This window comes from Octopus sinensis, linkage group LG5, assembly GCF_006345805.1.
Source record: "Octopus sinensis linkage group LG5, ASM634580v1, whole genome shotgun sequence".
NCBI lineage: Eukaryota > Metazoa > Mollusca > Cephalopoda > Octopoda > Octopodidae > Octopus > Octopus sinensis.
Window position 1 is genome coordinate 104621624 of NC_043001.1, and position 26216 is coordinate 104647839.

Below are 26216 nucleotides of genomic sequence, written 5' to 3' on the forward strand. Positions count from 1 at the left end.
AAAACTACAGCTTCTGGCATTTAAACAACACACATACAATGAAACAACTTCAGTACCTTCTTTTAATTCTGGTACTTATTCTATCAGATTCTTTTGCCAAACTGCTAACTTATGGGGATGAGAACATGCCAACACCGGTTGTGGAGTGACAGACATGAAGACACACACATACATAAACACACACACATGATGACCTTCTCTCAGTTTCTGTCTACTAAATCCATTTGCAAGGCTTTAGTTGGCCTGAGGCTATGGTAGAAGACATTTGTCCATGATGCTAAACAGTGGGACTGAACCTGGAACCATGTGGTTGGGAAGCAAACTTCTTAATCACACAGCCATGCCTAGAGCATAATTTGAATTTACATCTACTACCCCTAATTTATTTTTGTCTCTGTGTTAGAAAACAACAAACAAAAGACATCAAACAAACAAAAAAAAAAGCTCACTCAAGATATGCGTCAAAAGTGCTCACAGAAGTAGGAAAAGGAGTTTAACCATAAAAATCTTAACATTACCTCTTCCATTCTTTCCACTATATCTTTAAGTGGTTCACTGTCTCGATATATCTTGTAAACATTGTTCAGAAACTCTTCCATCTTTTCCCTGAAAGTAAACATCATCATAATAATGATCAACATTAACATAATGATGATGATGATGATGATGATTTCGTTTATTTGTCACAAGGGTGAAGGATGAGGGGGGGGGCAATACAAAGACAGACATAAAGTGTGGGGGTTTACATATGATGAAATGATAAAAATGAAAGAAAGTAAGAATACATGGTATACACTGACAAAGAAGGGACATATGCATTCACACAAAAGTTTAAAAGAAAAAAAGTGGTAGGGAGGATGATAGAGATGTGGCCCGCCTGATACAGGAAGGCTTCTAGGGATAATCGAGGAACCCAACTCTCCAAGATTTCCGTGAAATCTCAGGAGCAAGTGCCCTCACCAATAACTTCTCTCTAACTCACAGGTCTACACTTAGAGAGGTACCATTCACTCTTGCCATTTTCCCAAATTTCACCTACCTTTCAATAAATTCACTCGATGACAACACTTCCCTCTTCACACTCAATTTCATTTACAACTGAAACTTGAAGAAGTCAATGACAGTTCTACTAAAGAGGAATGTAGTGAAGTGAAAGCACACTATAAACATAAAGCAACTGAACAACAAACTGTTGTTTGATCCTAAGCTATTTCCTAATCCAACAAACCTATGGATCAAACAAGAACAGCAGCAGCAAACCTATAGTCAACACTGTTGACTATAGGTTTGTTGGATTAGGAAACATCCTAGGATCAAACAACAGCAACAGCAAACCTATAGTCAACACTGTTGACCATAGGTTTGTTGGATTAGGAAACAGCTATGGATCAAACAAGAACAGCAACAGCAAACCTATAGTCAACACTGTTGACTATAGGTTTGTTGGATTAGGAAACAGCTATGGATCAAACATGAACAGCAACAGCAAACCTATAGTCACCACTGTTGACTATAGGTTTGTTGGATTAGGAAACATCCTAGGATCAAACAACAGCAACAGCAAACCTATAGTCAACACTGTTTGGTTTGCTGTTGCTGTTGTTGTTGTTTGATCCTAAGCTTTTTACTAATCCATAAACCTATAGGTTTATGGATTAGTAAAAAGTGTTGACTATAGGCTTGCTGTGGTTGTTGTTATTGTTTGATCCTAAGCTCTTTCCTAATCCAACAAACCTATAGCCAACAGTATTGACTATAGCTTTGCTGTTGCTGTTGTTGATCTTTGATCCTAAGTTGTTTCCTAATCCAACAAACCTATAGTCAGCAGTGTTGACTATAGTGTTTTTGTTGTTGTTGTTGTTTGATCCTGAACTTTTTCTTAATCCAACAAACCTATAGTCAACATTATTGACTAAAGGGTTGTCCTTTTTGTTTGCTCCTAAGCTTTTTCCCAATCCAGCAAACCTATAGATGACAGTGTTGACTAAAGAGCTGTTGTTGTTGTTTAATCCTAAGCTCTTTCCTAATCCAACAAACCTATAGTCAACGCTGTTGACTATAGGTTTGTTGGATTAGGAAACAACTTAGGATGAAACAACATCAAAAGCTAACCTATAGTCAACACTGTTGACTATAGGTTTATGGATTAGGAAAAAGCTTTGGATCAAACAACAACAACAGCAACAGCAAACCTATAGTCAACACTGTGGTGCTCCAACATAACTACAGTCAAATGACTGAAACAAATAAAACAATAAAAAGCAACAGAAGCAGTATTAATACCAACATAAATAATCTTTTCCACTCTAAGTACAAGGCCCGAAATTTTTGAGAAGAGAGCCAGTTGATTAGATCGACTTCAGTACGCAACTGGTACTTAATTATCGACCCCAAAAGGATGAAAGACAAAGTCAACCTCAGTAGAATTTGAACTCAGAACATAAAAGACAGATGCAATACCGCTATACATTTCGCCCAGTGTGCTAACGTTTCTGCCAGCTTGCTGCCTTACCAAAATAAATAATAAATACATACCTGAACTCATAATGATACACTCCATATGTTTTGTAGGCAACATAGAGATCACTTAAATGAAGAGCAACCTGGAAAGATAGCAAATCAAGTAATCTTTTGATACGTGTTTGGCTTTATCACAAAATTAGTAAAGATTGATGAGTCTATAAACTTCATTTTTTTATGATGTTTTTTACACTACACTTTAACTGATAACCATTTACAGATGCCCAATTTTTTCATATATATATAACATGATGGCGACTGTGAATATAGTTTAGCTCCAAGTTGGCTCTGATAGATCAAACCCTTGATAAAAGGTGTTCCAGCCTTGAGCAGCCCAAATTTTTTTTTCAGTTCAAGATTGTAAAAAAAAACACAAAAACAAACAGGTTAATCATGGGTAGAATGTCATTTTACAAGTTTTACTTGGAGGCTGACGCCAGTGTTGTCTCACTGCCACCTGTGCTGGTGGCAAGTAAAAAGCACCATACAAGCATTGAGCCTCATGGAGGCAGTGACAGATGACCAAAAGTCTTGGTAATATACTGTGCTTGTGTTAACTTGTCAAGCCAAGTGAGACCATAGTCATGGCTGATGCCAGTGTCAGGTCAATGCCACCTGTGCCGGTGACACATAAAAAGTACCCATACACTCTCAGAGTGGTTGATGTTAGGAAGAGCATCCAATCATAGAAACCTTGCTAAATCAGATTGGAACCTGGTGCAGACCCCCTGGCTTACCAGTTTTCAGTTAAACCATCCAACCCATGCCAGCATGGAAAGCAGACATTAAATGATGATGATGATGATGATGATGAAGGCTAATTTGGAACTAAACAGTTATACTTCTTGCCAACTAAATGCCAGAGTCTTAGTTACTTTGGCTAGTATCTATCAAGCTAGTTGTCACTCAGTTCTATTATCACCTAGCTGGCTGTCATCTGATTGCCACTGCCATGTGTACATATATTTTGGTTAGGCTTGAAATAGGGATATTTAATTCTAACACAAAGTTAATTTCAGTATTAGTTTATCTTCTTTCACTTGGTTCTTTCTTGCATATATCCCTATATTTCAATGAAGCAAAGTATTATTTATCCCAGGCAAAAAACAATGGGTCAGGTACTTGTGATATTAATGTTTTTCTCAGTTAACTAAACATGAATTACCTAAGATTAGAAGTGCCCTTCTACAGATCATTACCAAAGTGTATGAAACAGTATTGATTGTGTTGATGGTTGATTCAGTCTACATCTTCTGTCTGAGAAGACCTGTCAAACCAAGTGAGATCATAGTTGTGACTGATGCCAGTGTTTTGTAACTGGTACCCATGCCAGTGGAATGTAAAAAGCACCCACTACACTCTTGGAGTGGTTGGCATTAGTAAGGATATCCAGTCATAGAAAACATGCCAAATTAGACTGGAACCTGGTGCAGCTCCCCAGATTACCAGTTTTCAGTCAAATACCAACTCATACCAACATGGGAAACAGACATTAAATGATGATGATCATCATCATGATCATCCAAGAATAAAATAAGAAAACGATTACTTTATAATTTTCATAGCATTAATAATATGTTTAATCAAACATACGATAAAATTCCAATCTGCTTTCTTCAGAACATATTCTGCTTCACCATTTGTAAAATGATATCTTTCTCGTAACACATAAAACAGATCAAGTTGTGATTCTGGTTCACTAGAAGAAAAACATATACATATAAAAATGTGTATAATATAATATATTACATTACCTAATATATATATAAACATACTAAGTTACTTTATCCTTGTCAGTTAAAAGGATTCTTTAACAAAAAATCACTTTAACCTGTTTAGTACCAACAAATGTGAGACTGTCCCTAACCCTACAACCAAAATTTAATGCTATTTCATGTCCCAATGACCAGCTTAACAAGAATAAAGATATTTTCCTGAATTTTTCAATAATTTCAAAATTAACTGTAGCAAAGGATGAATATTTCAACACAAAAATGGTAACAAAAGCATGAAACTTACAACTCTACTGACTCATGGGACTACATGACTGCTAAAAATATGTACAGGATTTTCTTAATAAGTTGTCTCCTATCAGATAAATGACCTCATTTGACATTGCATTCAATGTGAAACTTCACAACATACATACATTGAAGGTTCGTGGCTTAGTGATTAGGGCACTCAGCAAACAATTGTAAAGTTGTGAGTTCAATTTCTGGCAGCACATTGCATCCTTGAGCAAAACACTATATTTTGTGGTGCTCTGTTCCATTCAGCTAGCAAATATGATCTGTACTTGTAATTCAAAGAGCCAGCCTTGTTACATTCTATGTCAAGCTGAATCTCCCTGAGAACTAAAGTTAAGTGTGCATGTGTCTGTGGAGTACTCAGCTATTTGTGTTAATTTCATGAGCAGGCTGTTTCATTGATTGAATCAACTGGAAGACTCATTGTTATAATTGACGGAGTGCCAGACAGATATGAATCAATTTAGTATAATATTTATAATACAGTATAATAACTTATAATGTATTGAAACGAAATAAGTGAGACAGAAATGTGTATTTTACTTACGGTCCAGTATCTTCATAGTATCTGCATACAACTTGGTCATCAACAATATCAATATACTGAGAGGGATATCTTTTCATCTGCTCAGCTGCATTAGAAACCTCCATATTATCTAATTCAGCAAGGTTTTGAGCAACCTTCAATACACAGAAATGAAAATAGATAAGATATAAAATTTATGTAACTATAATAGTAATCTAGTATAATATATAACTATAATCTAGTACAGGTGCATAAACACACCTGTGCCAGAGACACATAAAAAGCATCCAACACACTCTAAGTGATTGGCATTAGGAAGGGCATCGAGCCATAGAAACCAAACCACAACAAACAATTGGAGTCTGGGCAGTTCCCAGCTGGCCAGATTCATGTCAAACCATCCAATCCATGCCAGCATGGAAAATGGAAATGATGATGATGACGATGATAAAGACAAGATCTAAATAATGGTCATTACATATTTTTCCTTTATTGGGGTAAATTTGGCTTACAACTGTTTCCTGTAGTCATTATAGGTTTGTTACTGATAGGTTTGTTCAACTGATCAATGATCAGTTGAGAAAAGTTGAATGACCTTAAAAATTAATGCTACTTTCTGTCAGAGCCATTTATGACATGCATGAGGGGTGGAGAGAAGAGAGGGAGCAAGTGAAAGAGGGATAAGAGGAAAGGGGAAGACAAGTGATGATTTGGAAGAGAAGGACTAAGGTGAAGAGAAGGAAAGGAAAGAAGAGAAGAAGGAATACAAAGAGTAGGGGAGAGGCGGATTTCAATAGAAGTGGGATAAGATAGCTGAAATTGAGGAAAGGACAGTCACAAAACATAAAGTGTTTGTAGTTGAGTCATCATATAAGAACATACTTGCATTGTTTTTAGGTTAGATATTCTCCAAATACTGTTACATTTCAGGATAGTCGTTTTATTTATTATTATTATTTTATTTTTGCCAAATAAACACACAAACTATATATATATATATATTTTCTTTACTTGTTTATTATTGTTATTTTATTATTTCTATTATTTTGATGCCTGTACATTGTCCAGAAATCTTTTGTTGCACATCTATGGCCTCTTTAATAAATGAAAATAGATAAGACATAAAATTTATGTAACTAATTGCAGCGTGGAAGATGTTTGTAAGCCATTTAAGAAACACACAAAAGCTGTTCAATTCACTTCAACATTTGAGTTTAATTTGTCAAAATATTTTCGTCGCTTTAAGACCGCGACCTGTTCACTGACAAAAAAGCGACGAAAATATTTTGACAAATTAAACTTAAATGTTGAAGTGAATCGAACAGCTTTTGTGTGTTTCTTAAATGGCTTACAAACACCTTCCACGCTGCAATTGCTTCCGTTTCAGCACACGATCTCAGATCAAATCACTTGCTATGCAAGTACATCTCCGTAATTTATGTAACTATAATAGTAAAAAAAAAATAATCATAATAAATAAAATGACCATCCCAAAGTATAGCAATATCTGTTTCAACACATGATTTTACATCAGGAATCTTGCAAACTGAATTGATATTCTCTAAATGTTGAGATGAAATCTGATATGGGTGATCTACACACATGGTCAACTTAAATCTTGAATATTTGGTCATTTGTACTATCATGCATAATGAGGGAATTGTATTAGCAAATGAATGAAATATCAGCAGTAACCATATTGTGAGGGGGAGGCTGAGAAAGCTTTGGTGAGCTTGGATATACATTAAAGACAGAGGGAGAAATGTGAGGTGAAAATAAAGATAAAATCAAGTTAAGTTATTTAAAGCCAAATAAAATTGGAGGTCAGATATAATTTCAAATTAAAACTGAATTAAAGAAATTTTAAAATTTAAACCATTAAAGCAATTATGGATAAAAAAAATAAAATTTAAATTTATAAAATTAACATTAAAACACAGAACTAAAAGAATTTTACAAAATAAAAGGTAATACTAAAACAATAACAATAATAATAAATGTTTCTACTATAGGCACAAGGCCTGAAATTTGTGGGGAGGGGACTAGTCGATTACATCGATCCCAATATTCAACTGGTACTTGATTTATGAACACCAAAAGGATCAAAGGTAAAGTCGACCTCAGCAGAATTTGAACTCAGAACCAACAACAACAACAAAGTAAATCAATAAAATAAAATAAAAATTTAAGAAATTTAAAAGGTTGTAAAATTTAAGGAAATTAAAAAAAACACATACCCAAACACATAAAAAATTAGGTAACTTACATTTAACCTTTAGGCATTATACCCATCCCAACCAGTGTCTCTCGCTTTAGTATTAAAGTTATCTAGGGAACCTACTGAAGGATTTATTATAGGAAAGCTTACAGCGTATCACTACTTCTTGCCTATGATTAATAAGGTTACTCTCAGAGATATGTAATTATTACTCAAGGAGGGATACTCAGCTAGCTACGCATCAAGTCAAGGATACTTTAATTATATGAAAGCTACATGAATCTATCTGGGCTCATTCATAGCCAAAAACCTAACTCAGTTGTATAAAGTATAAATGCCAAACTGTACAGCAGTTACAACAAATGCAATATTTGCAATGCAAAAGTCTTATCTATTATGTAATGCAGCAACTGCATTAATAAGCAAAATGACCTTATTCTTAATTGTAAACATAAGTTATGCCACACATTCTTAAGGTACAAATGATAGTGCCCTCCACAATAATTCCCTGTGAATTTATAACACATTTTTAACTATCTTTTAACATATTTCCATGACTTTGTGGTCTCTTTATATTTTCCTCTTTGCATATTGGGGTGAGCATGCATATATAAATACACCCTCTGTGTACACATATATACTTATGTTGATACTACAGATGTGGAGTCAGTGTATGTGTGTTTGTATGGGTGCATGACTGTGTAAATCTACTGTGAGGTTAGAAACAACCAACTTTGCCAGTGCCTACTCTACATCATTATCTTTACCTATCCTTACCTTATATTCCTAACAACCATTATTTCCCCTTAAAGACGACTCTCTATGCTTATCTCCCTCTCTTCTCTTTCCTAACAACTCCACCTGATTCCCATCACTCCTAAATATTCGACCTCTTCCTTTTTCCTTGACAATTTCATTTCTTCCAACATTTTTTTTTTTTAATTCTATGTACATGTGTGTGCACGGGTGCACCAATGTATTTGTTTGCTGCTGACCTAATAAAGTGGCCCCCACTATAATATCTATAACAACTTTCTCTTTCCTTAAAGTCAACAACTATCTACTCTATATGAGGAAAAATTTCATATATACTTTTACCCAGTTAGGCCTCAAAATTACTGTAACCACTAATCTCTCTGAAGTTGATTTCTTAGATAATTCCCTAGAGTTAAACTTGTTCTCTAATAAGGTCTATCATAAAGTAACTGAGAAACTCATGTATATCCATAGACAGTCCTGTCACCCCACTTAGCATTTCAAAACATTACAGCCAACATCAATAACAGGGTGTTTAATTTCTCCTTTTCTAAGGAAATATTTGTAAAACAACCCATAATATAATATCCTGGCTAACAATCGCTTCAAAGATAAGATGCCTTACAACCATTCAATTAAAAATATGAAACATAAAATACACTCAGGAAAATAATATGGTTCTCCCCACACACCCACAAACTTTCTCTTTGAATGTTATGACTAATGTAGGTAAAAAATTCCTTACTTTAATAGAAAGGCATTTCCTAGTAAACAATAAATACAAGAAAATTAAATTTTTAATAGACATTCAGAGAAAATTTCATTCACATGCTTCCCAAGTATGAAAAACATATCACTTGCAGGTCACACCAAGAATTCACTCCAAGTTCTCTTGAGACTCTGAAGCTTGCCTACTCAATCACACATGTTTGACCAACTCAGTGGTTTATGAAGCCAAAGTCACTGTAGTGCTCCAAAGTAAGGAATTCCAAAAGAAAAATTACTATTTTTTTTTACTTGCTTCAATCATCTGACTTTGGCCATGCTGGAGCACTGCCTTGAAGAATTTTTAGTCAAATGAATTGACTCCAGGAATTATTTTTTCAAACCTGGCACTTATTCTATTGGTCCTTTTTTTTTTGCCAATCTACTAAATGACTTGAACATAAACACACCAACATTGGTTGTCAAGTGGTGGACAAGCACAAACACACACACACATACACGCATATATATATACGATGGGCTTCTTTCAGTTTTCATCTATCAAATCTACTCATAAGGATTTGGTTGGCCCGAGGCTATAGTAGAAGACACTTGCTCAAGGTGCAATGCAGTGTGAGTGAACCTGGAACCAAGTAGTTGGGAAGCAAATTTTGTACCACACAACCATGTTGGTTTAGGTAAAACAAATTTCAAAAAAAGATACAAAAGCCAGTGGTTTCCTTTTCAGCATATATGTAAGAATAAAGCTACAAAGTTAACTAGTCATATATGGGAACTGAAGGTCAACACACCACACATAATCAAGTGGAACATGGTGGTGTGATCAATGCTATATATAAATGGATCAAAGAGATGCAGGCTTTGTGTAGCTGAAAATCTCATATTCTTTTTAGATCCAACAACTCCATGAACCTAGTAAATTCCAGCTCCAACATATTTAGTAACTGTAAACACATGGACAAATTTCTCATTGAACTGGAAGATTCTACCCTCTTTGGATAAAACATGCAGTCTCACAGACATCAGCTTCCTCCTTATTGACATAGTTTACATATGCTATATTAATTCTGATTCAAACACCATCAACATTAATTCTGATTTCAACAGGCAAAGGGGATCCATTAGTCTTGCCAGTGATGTGTGAAACCTCTCCAGTGCTGGTGACATTATAAAACACACCTAGCACACACTGTAAAGAGGTTGTCATAAGCAAGGACATCCAAACCAAAAATTAAAACTTCAAGTGTGATATGGTCCCCTGGATCCACTAGGAGTGGTGAACCATCCAATCCATGCCAGTATAAAACAATGTAAATAAAGACATTGATTTTAGTACTTAATCTGGTACCTATTTTATCAACCCCTATTTATACCACAACAAATTGAGTTAGAATCATTTGTGAACAAAAATGCTACAAAGTATTGGTACTGACTTATACCGGATCACATATGCACACACACACACACTCACTCACTCACACACAGAGATCACACACACACACACACACACACACACAGAAAACAGACTTCCACACAGGTTCCATTTCTCAAATTTCATTCACAAATCATTGTTCAACTGAAGACCCCTGGTGTAAGCTACTGACCCAAAGTGTGACTGGGTGGAATTGAACCCAGAATACATCTGTGAAAAGGACTTTTTAACCACACTGTCATACTTTCCATCATTATTTTTCATTATACAATTCACCTCGATTCAGAATATATAATCAGCATGGTAAATATCAACAGTACCTGTAAATTCCAATTACATTTATCCAAAAAGAACTTAGCTTTGCCCACATCCAGTCTTGGAAGTTTTCCAATTAAGGCGTCCATTTTCATTTCCTTGTCATCCCTGTAATTAATTTTAAAAAAAAATCAAATAACATTATTTGTAGTTTAATTTTTTTCACACAGGAAAATTATACAAACGTTTTCTGAAAAATAAACTTTGACACATGAACATTCTATTTCAAGAGAGATTTTTCTTAATATCAAACATAGTATGAAAACCAATAAAAGAAAATTTGTCAGTATTCCAAAATATATCTATGTTTAACCTTTTAATATTTAAACCAGCCATATGTGGCCCAAATATTCTACCTGCTTTATGTTCAAACTAGCCAGATCTGGCCTCTCACACCTACCTAACAACGTCATTCTAAGACTAAACAATTACATCATTGAAATCTTGAAGCTTTTGAGATAATGCATGACCCATTCAAAACAACAGAGATAAATAAGGATTACATTTAACAGTAATCTGAATGGTAAAGTGTTAAACCATAGTTTTTGACTCATTTAGCAAGACTATATCGTTGCTATTTTGCAAAATTGCTGTAAATCCAAAACATTGCTTTTTCAGAAAATGAAAAAATAGTTTCACCATTCCATAGCAAAACTGTTGTACTACACATTCACAATTTTTGATATATTGGTATCTGAGGTAGCTGGAGATATGACATTTTGACCAAAAGAACTAGCTATTGCAAACAAAAATAAATATTGAAAAAAAAAAAAAAACGCATTTGGTCAAATTTGAACATATGACAGTTTAACATAATAGCAACAATATGTTCTTTTAAATAAATAGGTATTCTTCAGAATAATAAATTTTAAGCATATGTGGTACGAATAGATGAGGACAGCTGTGTGAAAAAGTGTCACACCCTAGCAGTTGAGGGAATCTGTGGAAGAGGTAGACCCAGGAAGACCTGGAATGAGGAGGTGAAGCACAACCTTCGAACATTGAGCCTCACAAAGGCAATGACTAGTGACCAAGACCTTTGGAAATATGCTGTGTTTGAGAAGACCCAGCAAGTTAAGTGACACCATAACCCATGACCTATGCCAGCGGTGTAACTAGCCTACTTATGCATTGCTTGCAAAGACCTATCGAGGCAAGTGAAATCACAATCAAAATCAAATTCACAGACATAGCCAATAACAGCACCACCTGACTGACACCCATGCCAGTGGAATGTTAAAAGCACCATCCGAACATGATCGTTGCCAGGGCTGCTGACTGGCTCCTGTGCCGGTGGCATATAAAAAGCACCATTCAAGTGTGATCGTTACCAGCATGGCCTTACTGGCTCCTGTGCAGGTGGCACATAAAAAACACCATTTGAGCGTGGCCGTCACCAGTACCACCTGACTGGCCCTCGTGCTGGTGGCACGTAAAAGCACCCACTATACTCTCAGAGTGGTTGGAATTAGGAAGAGCTTCCAACCGTAGAAACTCTACTAGATCAGATTGGAGTCTGGTGCAGCCATCTGGCTTGCCAGTCCTCAGTCAAACCGTCCAACTCCTGCCAGCATGGAAAGCAGACGTTAAATGATTATGATGATGGCATTATGAATCCTACATAACTGTAGAACATACAAGGTTTGAGATTTATAAGGTTATCCTACAAAAATCTTAGGTCCTTACTTTGATGTGAAGACCCAAGGTAACTCGTAAAATTTCTGGAAGTTCATCCTGTCTGCTGAATACAGCAAAAAGTAACTAAATGTTACACTAGAAAATGAGTATATATTTATAAAGAGAAGAAGAGTTTGTAGCAGAGATTTGAAACTGAACTGCTAGGTAGCCACACTGATATCACAATAAAACCACAGTAGTTTCACATGATTGGTCTATTAAGCAATCAATCAGCATCAAGGACCGCATGATTCAATCTTTTGGAATCTTCTCCTTATGCCCGTTAAAATGGGTTTTTGGGAGTAATTACAGAACGTTGAGGCAGCCACTGTTGTGTCTCTAGTCTTACCACACCCAGCCAAGGCAAGAATTTTAATTGCCATGAATATAGCACAATTATTTTCCAGTTATGATGGGCCAGTCACAGATTGCTAAATCAGTAAGTTTGTCATAATCTCCAAGCAGTATGTCTCTCCCAGTATTTAATTATTACTGTTGAGATGCAGTTTGGTTTTGTACCTGGGAAGAGGACCACAAATGCCATCTCCCTAATGAGACAGCTGCAGGAAAAGTATCTGGCCAAAAGTCAGCTGTTGTACTTAGCTTTCATTGACTTGGAGAAAGCTTTTGACAGAGTTCCTAACTCTGTTATCTGGTGGTCACTAAGGAAGGTAGGAGTAGAGGAGCAGCTTGTTAGGGTTAGAGTTAGAGTCAATCAAGCTATGTACAGTGGTACTGTCAGTAAGGAGGAGAATCCACCATGAATAGTGATGAATTTAGCGTACAAGTAGGTGGGTCACCAGGGCTCAGTTCTTAGTCCACTCTTATTCAACATAGTCTTCCAGGCCCTAACAGAAAAATTCAAAACTGGATGTCCATGGGAACTACTATACGCTGATGACCTTCCCATTATTGCAGAATCTGCAGCAGAACTGGAGAAAAAATTACAGGTACAGGAACGAAACTTGGAATCAAAGAGCCTTAAAGTTACCTTAGCAAAGACCAAAGCTGTTGTTAGCAACAGAGCAGATAAAACTCTCTCTTTCCATTAGGTAAATGGCTCTGCTCAATATGTTGGAAAGGAGTGGGAAATAATTCCATTTACTGCACCCAGTGTAAGTTAGGGACACATAACAGATGCAGTGGAATCACAAGTAGATTAACAGATAGTCACCTTCATATGTGGCAGATATGCAAGGAACAATAAGCACTAAAAGCATATAGGACTTAGACTTTCTCAAACGCTCAGGAGGCTATCTTGAGGTAGTAGACAGTTTCTGTTACCTACGTGATCAAATTAGTAATGGTGGAGGAAGCTCTGAAAGTATTGTTTCTAGAATAAGAATAGGATGGAGGGAGTTCAGAGAGCTACTACCTCTGTTGGCAAGAAAAGGATTCTCTCTCATTATGACCTCCATACCTTGAGGGTACGCCCAGGCACTTTCCACCATTTATCTCTCTCTTCTTTACTCTACCATCCCATCTTATGCTCTGATCCTCATTCCTTGTGAGTATACCTGGCACTTTGCCACCACCCCTCTCCTGTGCATTCTCTTGCACACTTGCTGTCTTCCACTCTCTCTGTCTTTCCCTCACTTTTCCCTCTGGTTGGATAACCACATATTCCCTCTACAGCAGTACACGTGTTTCTGCCCTCATTCTTGATCATTCTCTTTCTCTCCTTCTCTTACTCTTCCCTAATCATGTATCTCCTTTACAGCAGCACACCTACTTTTGTCCTCATTCTTGTTAACTCTCTTTCTCTCTCTCTCTCTGATTGGGTAACCATGTACCTCATCTACAGCAAGACACCCTTCTTCTTAAAAACTTTTAGCATCTGATATAAGATCACTTCCTCCAATTACTCCTTCCCTCCCCAAAATTCTTTGTCTTGCAAGTTACTTGGAGATCCTGCTAGTGTTGGTGTCCTGTAAAAAGTATCCAGTCCACACTGTAAAGTGGTTGGCATTTGGAAGGGATCCAGCTGTAAAAACAATGCCACAAAGCTGACCTTGCCTGTGCTAGTGCCATATAAAAAGCACACAGTCAACTATGTGGGGTGGTTGATGTCAGAAAGGGCATCCAGCCTTAAAAACCAGCCAAAACACACACAGAAGTTTAGTGTAGTTTTCTGCCAGGCCAGCTCCTATTAAACCATCCAACCCATTCAAGGTAGGCGTTAAACAATGATGATGCTGATGATGTTAGTATTTGTAAAAAACCAACACAGTTAAAACACTATGTGCAATAAAATCTGCTTAATGTTTACAGGTGTTGTTCAGTTATTTCTTCATGCAACCCAAGGAATATATTTTCATTTAATCAGTCATTTACCTCATACCAGCCAACAATAACAACAACAGCCCACAAGTCCATTTAATACTGCCATAATATAATTCCTAGCTTCTTCAAAATACTGCTTTGTATCACTGCCTTCATTTTCCCTTCTCCACATAGCTAACTACTGAAATATTTGATCCCACTATATTTTTTCATCCCCACCCCCGCTTTACTATGAAATTCAGTTTGTTTACTTGCTTCATTGTGTGTTTTGGTATATCACAATCCATTGAAGCTATGGGGACCTCCAGTTTTTCTTTTCATGAGTGATTACCAGTCCATTCTAATATCTCACTGAAACATTCAGAAAATAATACTCACCCTTCATCTCCTTCTTTTAAAAGGATTATTTCATTATCACCTTCAACAGAAACGCACTCCCCAGGCATAAGAATGTGTTCCTCAGACTCTTTAGATGTATGCTTGACTATTCTCAAGTGTCTGGACAAAGTCTACAAAACAATATGCATTACACAAGTTAAACAGAATAATCGAAGAAAATTGATGATTGCCTGCTTCTGCCTACAACAAATGTAAAATGTTCAACGAAAATAATCATTAGGCTAATGATGTCATGTATAAAACACTTATGCTGGTTCGATGAATAAAGCATCCATACTGATGCCATGTTAAAAGCATCCATGCTAGTGCCATGTAAAAAGCACTGGTGCTGGTGCCATACAAAAAGCACTGGTGATGGTGCCACATAAAAAGCACTGGTGATGGTGTCACATAAAAAGCACTGGTGATGGTGCCACATGAAAAGTACTGGTGCTGGCTCCATGTAAAAAGCACTGGTGTGCCACGTAAAAATCACTGGTGCTCATTTTATATAAAAAGCACTGGTGATGGTTCTGCATATAAAGTACTCATATTGCCACATAAAAAGCACCCAGACCACTGTAAAGTGGTTGGCATTAAGAAGAGCATCCAGCCACAGAAACCATGCCAAAACAGATAATTGGAGCCTGGTACAGCATTCTGGCTGGTCAGCTCCTCTCAGACCATCCAACCCATGCCAGCATGGAAAATAGATGCTTAATGATAATGACAATGGTGATGACGACGACAATGATGATAACAATGGTGATGACGACGACAATGATGATGACAATGAAGCTAATGATTTTGTTCTCTTCACTATGGGTTTAACTTCCATTTATTACAATTTCTTGACTCACTGGTCCTCATGCCCGTGGCACGTAAAAGCACCCACTACACTCTCAGAGTGGTTTGCGTTAGGAAGGGCATCCAGCTGAAGAAACTGCCAGATCAGATTGGAGCCTGGTGCAGCCATCTGGCTCGCCAGTCCTCAGTCAAATCGTCCAACCCATGCCAGCATGGAAAGCGGATGTTAAACAATGATGATGATTATGATGAATTAAAACTATATTATGCTAGTATCCACTTTACTATTTGCTTTCCATTTAGCAGGAGTCCCTAGCCATTTTCTCCTCAATCATTATTTTAAGTTGTCATGCCAACCAGTATCTATTCACTATAACTCTATATTCAGTCATCTTAGCTCTAGAAAACTAAGAATACTTTGCTAAAGAGGTATGGTAATGCTGAAACCTGTCCATAGTTTCAATAGTGTTTACCTCTCATTCCATTCTAATCTTAATTCATTAAATTCTGGAATTACTTATCCTGCCTTTCTTAACCAAATTTAACCATCAAACCCATTGTTCTCATTAAGTTTGTAATTTCAGTTGATTAAAATCTCTTCTCTTACTGCTTGAACCTTACTATTCATATAATTTAGTTTGCCATGAAGAAGAGAAAATATAAAGCATTTCTAAGGTTTTTCAGTAGATGCCTCATATATCGGATATCTCCTCTTCATGACAGCTTAATTCATATCACTTTGCGCATGCCTTAGTGGTTAGGATGTTTGACTCATGAACATAAGATTGAGATTTCAATTCCTAGACCAGGTGACATGTTGCGTTCTTGAGCCAAACATTTCATTTCACGTTGCTCGAGTCCATTCAGTTGACAAAAATGAGTAATACTACAACAGACCAGCATCCCGTCCAGGTGGTGAATATATACACCATTGAAACCAGGAAACTGGCCCTCAGAAGCCTGGCATGACTCAAGAAGGAAACATTTATTTTTTGAGAATTTGCTACATTTCATATGAGTACATATGCTGGGAGGGACACCATTTTTCATTATACAACTGTAATATACTATCAAGTATATATGCTAGTATATAATGGTGTCCATACGAATAATTAAGGTAAATGAGTTAGCTGCCAGGAATGTGTTTATTATGTAAAAACTGATACCTCCAATTAAGTTATACTGCTATATTTGGTGGCTAGTTAAGCAATGTATTTGTGGATGGTTAATGGATTGTTTGAGTGTGGTTGATGCCAGTGCCATATGACTGCCTCTTGTGGCAGTGGAATGTAAAAAGCACCATGTAAACATGGTCGATGCCAGTAATGCCTGACTGGCTCCTGTGCTGGTGGCAAGTAAAAAGCACCCACTACACTATTGGAGTGGTTGGCATTAGGGAGAGCATGCAGATGTAGAAACCTTGCTAGATCAGACTGTAGCCTGGTGCAGCCTCCTAGCTTGCCAGTCCTCAGTCAAACCATCTAACCTATGCCAGCATGGAAAGCAGATGTTAAACGATGATGATGATGTGGTGCAGAAGAAAAATCAAAAACCCATGAAATATGCAAATACACCATTACCTGTCTTTCTATCTTTGATTGCATTACTTACATGGTCATATTCGTATACTTTTACTGGTTTCAGTCAAACAAATTGGCCCCAGAACTTGTTGTTTGTAAGCCTAGTACTTATTCTATTGGTCTCTTTTGTCAAACTGCTAAGTTACAGGGACATAAACACACCAACATCAGTTGTCAGGCAATGGTGGGGGAACAAACACAGACACACAAACATATATGTATATATATGTGTGCGTGTGTATATATATATATATGTATATGTGTGTATATATATACACACACACACACACACATACATACAGGGTGCATAAGTTATTTGAGGACGTACCTTGTTCAGGTCATTGCTGCTGCATTTTTTGCTAACTCTGTATAATCTTTGTTTCAGAAAATAATAATGGCAGACCCTCAGCTTACTTTACAAATGAAGAGGCATGCTGTTATTGCGGTTATAAAGGCTGAGCATAGCGATTTAGAAACATCTTGATTTTTAAAAGTTGCCAGATATTTTATCTACAGAGTTTGTAAGGAGTTAGAGATTGAAGATGGAAATATATCAGCAGTATCAAAGCATAAAAAGCATTCTAAATGCTCTGAAATCATCAAAACACTTGAATTTATCCAGCAAGTTTAACGAACCATTGATTACAATCTCAGACAGTCCATCAGGTCAATTGCAAAAGATCTCCATGTGTCAGAAGGAACGGTCAGAAATGTTGTCTACGAAGACATCAGATATAAGTCTTATATGACAAGGAAAGGTCAACTTTTCAGAAAAAACAAACGAAAATCACTACATCAGATCTAAAAGGTTCTTAAACAAACTGAAAACTCCGACAGAAGAATATTTGATTTGGTTAGAAAAGTAGTAAGATTGAGGTGGGAATCATCATCATCATCATCGTTTAGCGTCCGTTTTCCGCGCTAGCACGGGTTGGATGGTTCGACCGGGGTCTGGGAAGCCAGGGGCTGCACCAGGCTCCAGTCTGATCTGGCAGTGTTTCTACAGATGGATGCCCTTCCTAACGCCAACCACTCCACGAGTGTAGTGGGTGCTTTTTATGTGCCACCTGCACAGGTGCCAGGGGAATCTGGCATTGGCCACGATCGGTTGGTGCTTTTAACGTGCCACCGGCACAGAAGCCAGCCAAGGCGGCGCTGGCAACGGCCACGTTTGGATGGTGCTTTTTATGTGCCACCGACACAGAAGCCAGTCGAGGCGGTGCTGGCATCGGCCACGTTTGGATGGTGCTTTTCATGTGCCACCGGCACAGAAGCCAGTCAAGGCGGCGCTGCCAATGGCCACATTCGGATGGTGCTTTTTATGTAGAATACGAATAGCCTGGGCAAAGTTCAGAAAGCTCCTACCCCTACTGGCGACAAAGGGTCTCTCGCTCAAAGTGAAAGGTAGATTGTATGACGCATGTGTGCGAACTGCCATGCTTCACGGTAGTGAAACATGGGCTGTGACTGCAGAGGACATGCGTAGACTTGAAAGGAATGAAGCTAGCATGATCCGCTGGATGTGTAATGTCAGTGTGCGCGCACGACAGAGGGTAAGCACCTTGAGAGAAATGCTGGACATAAGAAGCATCAGATGTGGTGTGCAAGAGAATGATTATAATAATGTTTATTATGGTTATGAAGGGGATGAAGAAGACAACGAAGAACTAAAGAGGGTGCTTATGGTGATGACAACAATAACAATGCTGTACATGTTTTCATGAAGCAATCCAGCAATGCTACAACAACTAATATATTGGTTTCAAACTTCTGGCACAAGGCCAGTAATTTCGAGGGAGTGGGTAAATCAATTACATCAACCCCAGTACTCCACTGGTACTTATTTTATCAATACTGAAAGGATGAAAGGCAAAGTTGACCTTCGCTGGAATTTGAACTCAGAACATAAAGACAGATGAAATGCTGCTGAGCATTTTGCTTGGCATGCTAACAATTCTGGCAGCTCACCACCTTAACATCAACAAATATATTATTAATAATTGAGGCAAAGTGGCTGAGTACCTTTCAAGAGCTGGGCCTCACAGAGGTGAAGTGGCTGAGTTCCTTTCAAGTGTTGGGCCTCACAGAAGCAATGACCAAGACCTTTGACATTATGTCATGCTTGAGAAGAAGATCCATCAAGCCAATCAAAATTGCAGTTGTGGCAGATACCAATGTCACGCAAATTGGTATCGATGCCAGTAGCACGTAAAAGAACCCTGGTGTCATGCAAATGGCACGTAAAAGCACCCATTACACTCTCGGGGTGGTTGGCGTTAGGAAGGGCATCCAGCCATAGAAAACCATGCCAAATCAGACTGGGGTCTGGTGCAGCTTTCCAGCTTACCAGACCCTGCAAGCCATCCAACCCATGCCAATGTAGACAACAGATGTTAAATGATGATGATGATGATGACAGTAACAACGATTATGTATAATTTCAGAATATGGTCACCTATTTAACTGTCAGCTTCATTAATAATTTCTTAGCACAAAAATACTGTTATTCAGACAGAGGATAGTTAATTCAATCAATCACGGCATTTCATTTATAAATCTCAAATGAATGAAAGGTGAAGATGGAATTTGATCTCAACAAAAGAAAATGTAAATAAATAGAAACTGAATGGTTCTTTGTTGCCTGAATTACACTTTCTACCTTCAGCTAATGCATCTGCTCTCAACCAACATTTCTGGTATTGAACAGTGTGCCTGGCATCGACCATCATTTCTACTATCAACAAGATTTCCTTTTAGCAATCAACACTTCTAACACCAACCAACATTTTTTCTGTTACCTACCATTTCTGCCATCAACTGTGCCCACTGAATCACCAATTTCAGTTTCATCATTCTGAGAAGAATAAAACAAATACAACTAATACATGTATATATATGCAATCAGTGTCATTGACTCAGTTCATCCAAGCCTGCTCAATAAATAATCTTCATTACAATGTTAGCTATTGCTTATTGTCTATTAAGAATTTCATGCCTTAATTCTTTTGTAAGTTTATCAGTGTTTTTCTATAATAACATAAAAATGTAATACATATAACTAATATAAGAAATATAACTAAATAAAAAGCTACCTACCAAGTCTTTTGCATTCTCATCCTGAACAAGTTCTTTATTGAATTGTTCGGTAGCAGCCTATGGAAAAATAAAATAAAATTATTATACCAACATTTATTTTTCTTGTATTAGTTACACAGGTACCAGACCTTTTATCTAGAATCCAGAAATCCAGTTATTTTTTAAACTGGCTGGCTTTGAATTTCAGGGGCTGTAGTAGTTTGCCACATGGTCACTTTATTTTGGTTTCTCTAGCTTTCAAATGGCTTAATAGAGATCAAAAAGACCCTGCTTTATAAATGTATTAATTTGTATATGTTATACAATTTTGTTCTTTACTTTTTGTTGTTTATTTTATATTTTCAGTATATAGTTAGCCTGCATCCAGAAATTCGGAAAATTTATAAATCTGGATCATCTCCGGTCCCAAGACTGCCAGATAAGAGGCATCTGTATATGTTTATAGTATCACTTACATTCATGTATCAGGTTATATAATCTATCTTTTACTTGTTTCATTAATCAGACTGTGGCCATGCTGGGGTACTACCTTGAACAATTTTAATCAACCCCAGAACTTTTCTTTTAAACTTGGTGCTTATCTTATTAGTCTCTTTTGCCGAACCATTAAGTTATGGGGACATAAACATGCTGACATTGGTTTACAAGTGGGGGGGGGAACAAACACAGATACAAAGACACACACACACGTGTGTGCCCCCCCCTTACACACACACATACACACATACAGAGTATGCAAGAAAGGATCTGGAAACCCAGAAGATGACTTTCAGTCATGGATTGTGCATAACAAATAAAGGATAGAATTGGTATTACACTAATTGTACCATTTACAATTATTTCAATAAAAAATGGTTGACAAATCATATACTTTTGAAAACATAGAAGATAATGATATTCTTTTCTATTCTAGGCACAAGGCCCGAAGTTTTTGGGGAGGGTGCCAGTTGATTAGATTGACCCTAGTATGCAACTGGTGCTTAATTTATCAACCCTGAAAGGATAAAAGGCAAAGTCGACCTTGGTGGAATTTGAACTCAGAACATAAAGACAGATAAAATACTGCTAAGCATTTCGCCTAGCTCGCCACCTTATAGGAGATAATGATATTGTCATATTGATTATATAAAATGTATTATATAATGGTGAAGACACGTGGCTCAGTGGTTAGAGTATCTGGCTTACAATCAAAAGATCTAAGTTTAATTCCCAGCAGCATGATGTGTCATTCAGCAAGACACTTTATGTTGCTCCACTTCACTCAGCTGTCAGAAATAAGTAGTACCTGTATTTCAAAGGGCCAGATTTGAGTACTCAACCAGTTGCACATTAATTCTATGAGCAGACTGTCATGTTGATCGGATCAACTGGCACACTCATCATCACAACTGACAGAGTGCCAATATTGTACAATAACTGACTGATAGTAAGCACCCTTCATTCGGTGGGTGATATGCAAAGCACCCTTCAATTATTGGATGATATGCTGTGCCTGTGAAAACCTGTCAAACCAAGTGAAATCATATGCATGGCTGATGTCAGTGTCAGGCCGGTGGCATGTAAAATACACTCACTACACTTTTGGAGTGGTTGGCATTAGGAAGGGCATCCAACCATAGAAACCTTGCCAAATCAGATTGGAAACTGGTGCAGCCCACCAGCTTACCAGTTTTCAGTCAAACCGTCTAACACATGCCACCAGGAAAGCAGATGTTAAATGACGATGATGATGATAGTCATAACTTTTGTGAGCAATTAGACATAGTTACAAAATGAATGAGTTTACTTATATATGGGCACATGAGAGATGTTTAATTAATTAAGATAGCAGGGCTTATTGTTAGAAATGTCAATAAAGAAAAAGTGGATTGCAATGTAATTGTATTTCTTAACAAGAACATTTTACAAGTTCCTTTCATTAATCAATCCATAAATTCAGACATTTGTCTAGTTGAGACAGTGAAACATTTCAAAATGTATAATAAATTCATCCACTCTGATCTCTATTTGACAAACTGTTAGACTACATGACATAAAAGTGATTCAGCATAAACACACATATATACATAAATCAAAAGCAAGCTTGTTAGCCTAACAAGTAAGACTGCAGTAGTAGACAAATAAAATGAAAAGTGACTTACTTTAATATCATAATCGTTTTTCTCCAAATAATATTTAGCTCGACCATAATCAATCCAATTGTCTATTGAGAACCGTTTAACAACCAGAGCTTTGTTAAACCCCATCTTGTTCCAGTGTTTGCTGTGGACAATTAATAAAGAGACATAATACAGCTATTTAATTCTGAGAAATAAAGAAATTAGTGTTAAATTTTTATTTTTTAAATGGCAGATTAATGTTGATGTAGAATATAGTTTGATGAACAATGATGTTATAAATCAAAAATTAAAATTAAAAATTAAAGTCTTTGGCAAAAAAAATTCAATGTTAATGTACATAAAGGAACATATATAATTATACATACACAATAAAACCCAGATTCATCCACTTACCTTTCAACAAATTTTTTTAAACATTTAAACCAACTCCTACTAGCTTCAGCTCCCTATCAGGGCTGGTACAAACAGTATCTCCCTCAAGCTTGGCTTTTTCAGAAATAAATGCATCGACCTAATCATTAAGCAGGCTCTGGCTCAGGTTAATATCCCCTCAGTTCTGGAGCTAGCAGTATTATCCAGAAGTGATGGGAAGAGACCAAATGGTCTTCTACTTTGTCCCTATGTAAGAGGTAGGTGTCTCATCTGGGATATCACAGTCTGTGGATCTTTTGCTCCCTCTCACATCCTGGATGATGTGGTAAATGGGAGGGTCACTGTTTCTGTAGGTGAACAGAACAAAATCTTTAAGTATCAGAACTTGTCAGTGAATCATTTCTTCCAGCCTGTGGAGTTTGAGATGTTTGGAAGAGCTAGGCTGCTAACAAAAAAGCTCTTGTCATCATTGGAGGCTCACCTTACTGAGGTGCCAGGTAATGCCCATGAGGGTGTTTGGCTATTCCAATGTCTTAACCTTGTCATCACCTGTTGTAATGCTGTATGTTGACTTGCTTCAGTAAGTTCCACTGAACCTTGTGATGTGCAACCAACTGAAGCACTCAGTATTGAATTCATGTTTTTTCTTTCTTCCTCTTTATCTCCTTTTTCTTTATTTCTTCACTCATGCTTCTGTTTTTCTTTGGTTTGGAATTTGTAAGCAAGTGCTTACCAACCACTCCTGCATTTATTGTATACAGTGCTCAAGTGCACTAGAATTCATCAGATAACTTACACTGATGCCACTTTCTCTCATAGAAATAATCTTTTTACTTTTACAGCAATGTTCTTTCATGCAGACATTGGAAAATATTTTCTAAAAAACAAATGATAAACACAATAACATTGATTTTCATATGAAGCCTAATTTATCTTTAGAAACATTCCACTGGTTCTGTTTCCAATAATATAACACACCTCAATGTCAACAAAAATTAGATGGAACATGTATGGAAAATCACTTTTATTTTACATGCAGATTAATTTTGCATTTCTACAGATGTGTGTTCTCCCATACCGATTTTGTTGCCTTGTAACTTCCAGAAAAATGAATATTTTTAATGAAATTTTCTACAAATATGCTTCAGATGGTGTAGATTCTGATTATATTGTAATATGTGGTGGAAACTTTTCTGGGGTGGGATGAGGAATTTCAGAAAATTCAAACGAGATGGCTTTCTTTACTCATAACTTTCAGAAAAATGGATAATATTTTATGAAATTTCCTATAAATACCTTCAAGAATGTGTAGATTACAATTATATTGGAATTTAATGGAAAAAAGAAAGTTTGGTGGGTTCGTACACATGCATACTGACACAGGTCACATACATCTACAAAATAAGACTTGAAATTTCAAAAAATTTGTAATGTGTGTCAGCGTGTGTGTGTGTTCACACAGTTTTACTTTTCACATCAAATTCTGATATAATTATGGTCGCAAGGCAGATGCTTTGTTTGGGATGTCACTGTTAGCTACTCCTTTGCTTCTTCTCACATCCTGGATGCTGTGGTCAAGCCGAGATCCACAGCTTCTGTAGCTGAACAGAACAAAATCATGAAATACCACGATCTGTCAGCTAACTACATTTTCCATCCTGTGGCATTCGAGATGTTTGGTGGGGTTAGACCACTAACTGCAAGATTCCTCTCTTCACTGGCAACTCGCTTTGCAGAGGTAACTGGTGAGGCTTGTGAGAGCGCTTGACTGTTCCGGCGCATCAGCTTCGCCATCACCGACAGCAACACTGCAAGCATGCTGCCGTGCCTCGATAGCCATTAGTGAGGTTTCCAAGCACCCCCAACTTTTCAACCCAATGTGGTGAATTGTTTTGGCTTTTTTATAATTTTGTAAAACTAATATAATGAATAATAAAATCAGGATTTGAACTCAGAATGTAAAGGTAATCATTGTAATTTACACAATCTGAAAAGTATTTGTAGAAAATTTCATGAAAAAAACACACACTTTTCTGAAAGATATGAGGAAACAATGCCAACAGCTGTAAATTTTCCGAAACCCCTTTTCCTCCTTACAGAACAAATGTACCACCATACATTTTGGGAGGAAAAAGCCCAGCGTCTACTAACTCCCTCCAAGTACTAATCTCAAAAAGTCTTCTTGTGAATGTGACCTGGGCATTATTGTCGACAGCAATTTGCATTGGACAAAACACATTGCTAAAATTGCCAAGAAAGCTGAGAGTGTCTTGACATCACTCACCAAGTCCTTTGTGAGCCACTCTCTGGCTATCTATCTACGGCTTTATATAGCTATGGTGCGACCTCACTTGGAATTTGCATCAGCAGTCTGGAACCCCTATCTTGCCCAGGATATTAATCGTTTGGAAGCCATTCAGCAGCGTGCAACCAAGAGAATACCCTCCATCAGGCATTTGCCATATTCTGAACGCCTTACTTCCCTGGGCATGGATACATTGAAACTCCGACATCTGGCAGCTGACTTGGCAGACACCCATAAAATTATTAACCATTTTACAAACAATAACTCTGAGCACCTTTTCAAACCCCATCTGTCTAACACCTGTGGACATGTTTATAAAGTCAGAAAACAGCACAGCTCCTATGACTTTCGGAAATATTTTTTCATGCTAAGAGTTGCTGAAGCATGGAACAAACTGCTGGCATCAGCTGTTAGTTGTTGGAGCACTGCATCTTTCAAAACTTCCATGCTTCCTGAGATTCGCCAACACTAGACCTGATTTTCTTCCCTCCATACACATGCAAGCATGTATCTGACTCATACACTGTTCGCTTTCCAGGCCTTTGTACATAACAGCATATTCTTTATACGCATTTTTAACAATTTGTGGTGCACCTGAGCACTGTATACAATAATTTCATTATTATTATTATTATTACTATTATCATTATTATTATTATTATCCATCATTATTATTATTATTATTATCATTATTATTAGAAAAACTTTTTCACAAATTCCAATATAATTGGAATCTACACCATCTGAAGCGGGCATTTCTTTGATGAATATCAATTTTTCTGGAGGGTATGAGGAAACAAAGTCGTAGAGAGAGCACACATTAGTAGGAATGCCTTAATTTTCTGTAGATGAGACAAATTCTCCTCTTGGATATTTGGAGTGGTGCAATATATCGTTTTGTGTTCTTTTGGTTCGACAACTCTTTAATACAATACATACTATGCAAGGGAGATAATTCAGGATGTCTTTAAGTTCTTCATGTGCCTGCGCATACAAACGCGCACTATTTTTTGAAAATCAATGAACGATTGTATTAATTTCCAAATTAACCCATTCGTGCCGAAATTTTTCTATTGAA

The 26216-nt window shown here is 37.0% G+C and overlaps 1 protein-coding gene across 1 annotated transcript in view; it reads right to left on the bottom strand.

Annotated features, from left to right (window-relative positions):
• LOC115212235 overlaps positions 1-26216 on the bottom strand; it is a 323796-nt gene that overhangs the window by 288732 nt on the left and 8848 nt on the right. Inside the window, exons 3-10 of the mRNA XM_036502985.1 lie at positions 22483-22603; positions 20342-20398; positions 14859-14989; positions 10526-10628; positions 5095-5228; positions 4114-4219; positions 2536-2603; positions 519-606 (exon numbers count right to left, since the gene is read on the bottom strand). Of these exons, the coding sequence (XP_036358878.1) occupies positions 519-606; positions 2536-2603; positions 4114-4219; positions 5095-5228; positions 10526-10628; positions 14859-14989; positions 20342-20398; positions 22483-22587 (792 nt within the window). The 5' untranslated portion in view covers positions 22588-22603. The remainder of the gene's footprint in view (positions 1-518; positions 607-2535; positions 2604-4113; positions 4220-5094; positions 5229-10525; positions 10629-14858; positions 14990-20341; positions 20399-22482; positions 22604-26216) is intronic.